Raw genomic sequence first — 6,998 nt, 5'->3', positions numbered from 1 at the left:
TTATTGAAAAAATAGTATTGTTTGGAGCAGTTCAGTGAAGCATCTTTTCTCCTACCTATTTAATTACTGAATAAATGTAAAAGCAACTAAAAGTTACCTAAAATCCAGCATCATTCCCCCCACCACAAACAGCCCCACGGGAAGTTCCATGACAAATCTTGAACGACAGAAAGTTCAAGAAAACCTTCCTTGAACAGCAGTACTTCAGCTAATACTGAGGGAAATCAAGCATTTCTCTTACATAACAGCAATGAATTAACAATTATTATTTCTGGCTCAAAAAACGTGCTGGATAAATCTTGAGACTGCTACTACGAAAGTTACTACGGAAGTAATGAAAGCGGCGGTACCAAATTGCATGACAATAGATCTTTTGCCGAGCCTATGATCGTATTGTTTCGATTTTCCTTTGTGAAAATGTTAGATCGCTTCCTCTATTTTCACATATTATAATGTTCTAGTGTATTTTACAGAAGTTCTTGGATACGGTTAGTCTTTAAATCCAAAGCATGCACACCATCGCGCTCACTTTTGATGATACTGATATTAGTAAATGACCAAACCTAATATAACCATTTTTGCAGGCTCTATCTCTTTCTCCTTCGAAATGATGTTCAAATGTAAAATTTGCTTACCTTTCCTTTCGTCAAGATACCTTAATTTCTTTCTCACCACACACTTGTCCCTTTCGACTACGGGCATCTTGTTCCCGTCCATGCCCAGCTTCTTCCAAAACATTCCCCCTCGACACCGTCATTCTCTTCCTTCAACCACACTGTCTCGATTACAGCAATATCTCCTTCTAAATACAACTCTTGGACCCTCTCGGCCATTCTAATTTTAGGTTTTCAAGGTCTTTCGAGTTAACTTTCTAGATCATTCCTTTTATTTCATTTACTTCTATCGCACACACTCTACCGGAAAACTCGGGCTTTCATCAACAGCATCACCCTCTACTGGATATCGTCTCCTCCTCACTGCTACCTGTCATAAGCCATGCAATCTTTAATCCTGAGACCATGGCGCTCCCCTGTCAGCAGCTGAGTTTTTCTCAGCAGCATTTTTTCATTCCGTCCTCTGTATGTTTTGCTTAGGAAAAATACGCTAATTCAGACTTACATAGAGATATTCATATATTCCCAGAGAATAAATTCATTCCATTTAAGGTTTAAAATGACCTTAGAAGCAGGTTCCATTACCACACCCTTTATTGCAACCCACTTTCAAATTAGTCCTTCCCAAGCCTCCACATACAATTCTTCCCTTTCTAATCAAGAATTGGTTTTAAAAAAAACCTTGGTATCTATAAGACCTGCAATTGTTCGATGGAACACCAAAATGAAAGAAACTACGAATGTCTGATATACATAAAATTATTACAGGTCATTAAAAGAACATACAATATAATCAATGTCCACCATATCACTTTGAGACAATAATTTTAATAAACGTTAAATTACCATTCCTAATCAAAACTCTCACTGAAAGCAAATAAATACATCACCAAAACTATTTCACTCGTTAAAATGAGTTGCATAATCATATCAATATATATATACTGTATATACATATATTTATATATGTGTGTGTGTGTGTGTGTGTAATTTGCTGAATGTGGACGATGGAAGAGGGGCAGAGCTGAATGACAACAGTGGAAAGGTGGTTTAAGAACGCCTGTAGAAGAGATTTTTAAGGAAATAAAGACGGTAATCGCAAGGCTGAGGGACGAAAAGAAACCAGGAGTTAACGGGAACACTACAGGCAATATGCAGCTACAGTGGCGACAGGTTATCATATATTTTCACTGCTGGACTTGCTACTGGGTACCAATATTCACGTCACTATTATACCTGAATCGGAATGATTATCGTACAGTACAGAAGACACAGGCTAGTTCTCGATTTCAATTTTCCACATAGTATGCTACAAAGTTTCTGAAGGAATTGGTGAGAGGAGTATTTATTCCAATGTAAAAACGTATAGCTGATAGAGGCATCTGCAAGAATCGCAGGAGCATCGCATGACTTAGTATACCAGGGAAGGTGTACAGCAGGATTTTCAGAGAGAGCAAGAAAGATGACAAGAGGGTTGACATGGGCAGAACGCCTTAGGTTACGGAATAGTTACGTGAGAAGTTGTGTGGCATGCATGGACCTACTAAAAGCTTAAGATAGATTCGACAGATAGGCAACGTGGAGGGTGGTATACAGCATAAATTGTTATAAGAAACGGGAGAGGACAGGAGTAAAAATGAACATACGTAAGGTTATACGGCTGAAACCGGAAAGATGGATCAACGAGTTTTATTATTATTATTTTTATTATTATTATTATTAGCACAAAGAAAGCTCCGTTATGTTGGATTATTTGAAATTTCACAGAGAGAGAGAGAGAGAGAGAGAGAGAGAGAGAGAGAAGTAAGTATACCTTAGTTTTACCAGACCACTGAGCTGATTAACAGCTCTCCTAGGGCTGGCCCGAAGGATTAGACTTATTTTACGTGGCTAAGAACCAATTGGTTACTTAGCAACGGGAACTACAGCTTATTGTGGAATCCGAACCACATTATAGCGAGAAATGAATTTCTATCACCAGAAATACATTCCTCTAACTCTTCATCAGCCGGCCGCGGGAATTGAACTCCGGCCCATCCAGTGACAGTCTGAAGCTCAAGCGATTCGGCCAACAAAGGGCTAGAGAGAGAGAGAGAGAGAGAGAGAGAGAGAGAGAGAGAGAGAGAGAGAGAGAGAGAGAGAGAGAGAGAGAGAGAGAGAGCTTTCTCTTCATATTAAACACTGGTATTTTCCTTTTTCTCTCTTTTGTTTCTTAAGTCCAAAGTATCTGAGCTCAGGTCTCCATATTTACAGTTCGATTCCTGTGCACGTTCATACGAATCTATACATTTTCAATTAGCTTGGTTAACGCACAAACTGCAGACTTAAAAGATGACCCAAAACCTGCAATTGCAACATTGTAAGTTTCTACATTAACGACGCAGCAGATACCTTGAATCCCGTTTACACCAGTTATGACATTTCCTAAGTCACCTTCCTTTAGAACTAATTTCAATCCCTCACTCCGACTTCTTTTCAAGAGCAAGTTATTTATCCTCTGACACTAACAAACCGATGTGATATACCCTAAATATTACATATAACCTAAATAAAGAAGGACGAGAACGAAATATCAACATGGTAACGTATGTACACCCTGTGTGGATAATGCAATCCTCACTCGACAGCACATAAACACGCAGCAAGTCAGAGGAAACAGCACAGAAACACGCAGCAAGAGTCACAGAACACAGCACAGAAAAACGCAGCAAGTCAGAGAACACAGCACAGAAACACGCAGCATGAGTCACAGAACACAGGACAGAAACACGCAGCAAGAGTCAGAGAACACAGCACAGAAACACGCAGCAAGTCAGAAGAAATAGCACAAAAACACGTAGCATGAGACAGAGAACACAGCACAAAAACACGCAGCAAAAGTCAGACAACACAGCACAGAAACACGCAGCAAGACTCAGAGAACACAGCACATAAACATGCAGCAAGTCAGAGGAAACAGCACAGAAATACGCAGCAAGAGTCAGAGAACACAGCACAGAAAAACGCAGCATGTCAGAGAACACAGCACAGAAACACTCAGCAGAAGGCAGAGAACACAGCACATAAACACGCGGCAAGTCAGACGAAACAGCACAGAAACACGCAGCAAGAATCAGAGAACACAGCACAGAAACACGCAGCAAGAGTCAGAGAACATAGCATAAACACGTGGCAAGTCATAGGAAACAACACAGAAACACGCAGCAAGAATCAGAGAACATAACACAGAAACACGCAGCAAAAGTCAGAGAACACAGCACAGAAACACGCAGCAAGAGTCAGAGAACATAGCACAGAAACACTCAGCAGGAGTCAGAGAACACAGCACATAAACATGTGGCAAGTCAGAGGAAACAGCACAGAAACACGCAGCAAGAATCAGAGAACTGAGCACAGAAACACGCAGCAAGAATCAGAGAACACAGCACAGAAACACTCAGCAGGAGTCAGAGAACACAGCACAAAAAATGCGGCAAGTCAGAGGAAACAGCACAGAAACACGCAGTAAGAATCAGAGAACACAACACAGAAACACGCAGCAAGAGTCAGAGAACACAGCACAGAAACACGCAGCAAATGTCAGAGAACACAGCACAGCAACACGCAGCAAAAGTCAGAGAACACAGCACAGAAACATGCTGCAAGAGTCACAGTAAACAGCACAGAAATACGCAGCAAGAGTCAGAGAACACACCAAAATACATGCAGCAAGAATCTCTGAAAACAGCACAGAAACACGTAGCAAGAGTCAAAGAAAACAGCACAGAAACACGCAGCAAGAGTCACAGAACACAGCACAGAAACACGTAGCATGAGTCGGAAAACAGCACAGAAGCACACAGCAAGAGTCTGAAACACAGCACAGAAACACACCACAAGAGTCAGAGACGACAGCACAGAAACATGCAGCAAGAGTCAGAGAACACAGCACAGAAACACGCAGCAAGAGTCAGAGAACACAGCACAGAAACACACCACAAGAGTCAGAGAACACAGCACAGAAACATGCAGCAAGAGTCAGAGAACACAGCACAGAAACACGCAGCAAGAGTCAGAGAACAAAGAACAGAAACACGCAGCAAGAGTCAGAGAAAACAGAACAGAAAAACACTGCAAAAGTGGAAACACGTCGCAACAGTCAGAGAAAACAGCATAGGAACATGCAGCAGGAGTAAGAGAAAACAGCACAGAAACACGCCGCAAGAGTCAGAGAACAAAGCACAGAAACACGCAGCAAGTCAGAAAACAGCACAAAAACATGCAGCAAGAGTCAGAGAAAACAGCACAGAAACACGCAGCATGAGTCAGAGAACACAGCACAGAAACAAGCAGCAAGAGTCAGAGAAAAGAGCACAGAAACACTCAGCAATATAGAGAACACAGCACAGAAACACGCAGCAAGAGTCAGAGAAAACAGCACAGAAATAGGCAGCAAGAGTCACAGAAAACAGCACAGAAACGCGCAGTAAGAGTCACAGAAAACAGCACAGAAACACGCAGCAAGAGTCAGAGAACAAAGCACAGAAACACGCAGCAATAATCAGAGAACAAAGGACAGAAACACGCAGCAAGAGTTAGAAAACAGCACAGAAAAACGCCGCAAGAGTCAGAGAACACAGCAGAGTAACACGCAGCAATAGTCAGAGAAAAGCACCAAAACACGCAACAAGAGTCAGAGAAAACAGCACAGAAACACGCAGCAAGAATCAGAGAACACAGCACAGAAACATATAGCAAGAGTCAGAGAAAACAGCCCAGAAACATATAGCAAGAGTCAGAGAAAACAGCACATAAACACGCAGCAAGAGTCACAGAAAACAGCACAGAAACACGCAGCAAGAGTCACAGAAAACAGCACAGAAACACGCAGCAAGAGTCACAGAAAACAGCACAGACAAACGCAGCAAGGGTCAGAGAAAACAGCACAGAAACAAGCAGCAAGAGTCAGAGAACACCACAGAAACACGCAGCAAGAGTCAAAGAACGGAGAACAGAAACACGCAGCAAGACTCAGAGAAAACAGCACAGATACACGCATCAACAGTCAAAGAACACAGCACAGAAACACGCAGCAAGAGTCAGAGAAAACAGCATAGAAACACGCAGCAAGAGTCAGAGACAACAGCATAGAATCACATTTCAAGAGTCAGAGAAAACAGCATAGAAACACGCAGCACGAGTCAGAGAAAACAGCACACAAACACGCCGCAGGACTCAGAGAACAAAGCACAGAAAAACGCAGCAAGTAAAGAGAACACAGCACAGAAACAGGCAGCAAAAGTCAGAGAACACAGCACAGAAACACGCAGCAAGAGTCAAGAGAACAAAGCACATAAACATGCAGCAACAGTTAGAGAAAACAGCAAACAAATACGCTGCAATAGTCAGAGAACGAAGAACAGAAACACGCAGGAAGAGTCAGAGAAAACAGCACAGAAACACGCCGCAAGTGTCAGAGAACACGCAGCAAGAGTCAGAGAAAACAGCATAGAAACACGCAGCAAGAGTCAGAGAAAACAGCATAGAAACACGCAGCAAGAGTCAGAGAAAACAGCACAGAAACAAGCAGCAAGAGTCAGAGAACACAGCACAGAAACACGCTGCAAGAGTCAGGGAACACAGCACAGAAACACGCAGCAAAAGTCAGAGAAAACAGCACAGAAACAAGCAACAAGTCAGAGAAAGCAGCACAGAAACACACCCCGCAAGAGTCAAAGAAAACAGCACAGAAACACGCAGCAAATGTCACAGAAAACAGTACAGAAACACGCAGCAAGAGTCAGAGAAAACAGCACAAAAACACGCAGCAAGAGCCACAGAAAACAGCACAGAAACACGCAGCAAGTCAGAGAAAACAGCACAGAAGCGCGCAGCAATTCAGAGAAACCAGCATGGAAACACGTCGCAAGAGTCAGAGAGAAACAAACACACTAAACATCATTCTAGTATCAGTAAATATGAAAGCAGTCTGCAATATAAAAATTACAGTCATTCATTTTCATATTCGAATAGCTCAAACACTCACTAAATCTAAAATGAACAAAGGCTTTCTATACACACTTTAATAGCAGGCTCATTACTGCCTCATCACAAAGGCTGCTTACGTTTTAAAAAATCGGTAAAATATGAAAATTCTAAAACTCAACCGTCCTTAATTATTATTATTTCTACCAGTTTTTTTTTTTTTTTTTTGAGAAGGAAGGGGAGGAGGGTAGGGCGGGGGTAGGGTGTTTATCAAAGAACAGAAATCATGCACAGGGCTCATGTTATCTTCACCTACCACCTCCTCAATAATATTCCCAAATCTAACGGACCACAAAATGAATAATTAGTTTTCTTTTCTGTCAAGAGATGCATCAGAATGAACCAGAGAGAGAGAGAGAG

The 6,998-nt window shown here is 41.9% G+C and overlaps 2 protein-coding genes across 2 annotated transcripts; both read left to right on the top strand.

Moving 5' to 3' along the window:
• The first annotated feature begins 3,550 nt into the window (after window positions 1-3,550).
• LOC136842307 (uncharacterized protein DDB_G0290301-like) lies at window positions 3,551-4,424 on the top strand. The gene is made up of 2 exons (XM_067109566.1): window positions 3,551-3,759; window positions 4,058-4,424. Exons 1-2 carry the CDS (start codon window positions 3,551-3,553, stop codon window positions 4,422-4,424), a joined length of 576 nt encoding a protein of 191 aa, XP_066965667.1.
• A 93-nt stretch (window positions 4,425-4,517) lies between these two features.
• On the top strand, window positions 4,518-6,548 carry LOC136842306 (micronuclear linker histone polyprotein-like). The gene is made up of 2 exons (XM_067109565.1): window positions 4,518-4,951; window positions 5,759-6,548. The coding sequence occupies exons 1-2, from the start codon at window positions 4,518-4,520 to the stop codon at window positions 6,546-6,548; spliced, it is 1,224 nt and encodes a 407-aa protein (XP_066965666.1).
• The last annotated feature ends 450 nt before the right edge of the window (window positions 6,549-6,998 follow it).

Source organism: Macrobrachium rosenbergii, chromosome 10, assembly GCF_040412425.1.
Source record: "Macrobrachium rosenbergii isolate ZJJX-2024 chromosome 10, ASM4041242v1, whole genome shotgun sequence".
Taxonomy (NCBI): Eukaryota; Metazoa; Arthropoda; class Malacostraca; order Decapoda; family Palaemonidae; genus Macrobrachium; species Macrobrachium rosenbergii.
Note: the sequence above shows the minus strand (reverse complement) of the source record. Positions and strands in the feature narration are given on the sequence as shown.

Coding starts and splice junctions, on each gene's coding strand:
- LOC136842307 (XM_067109566.1), top strand. CDS start 3,551: ATGCAGCAAGTCAGAGGAAACAGCACAGAAATACGCAGCAAGAGTCAG. Junction 3,760..4,057: donor CACAGAAACACGCAGCAAGA/GTCAGAGAACAT, acceptor AACACTCAGCAG/GAGTCAGAGAACACAGCACA.
- LOC136842306 (XM_067109565.1), top strand. CDS start 4,518: ATGCAGCAAGAGTCAGAGAACACAGCACAGAAACACGCAGCAAGAGTC. Junction 4,952..5,758: donor CACAGAAACAAGCAGCAAGA/GTCAGAGAAAAG, acceptor TCACATTTCAAG/AGTCAGAGAAAACAGCATAG.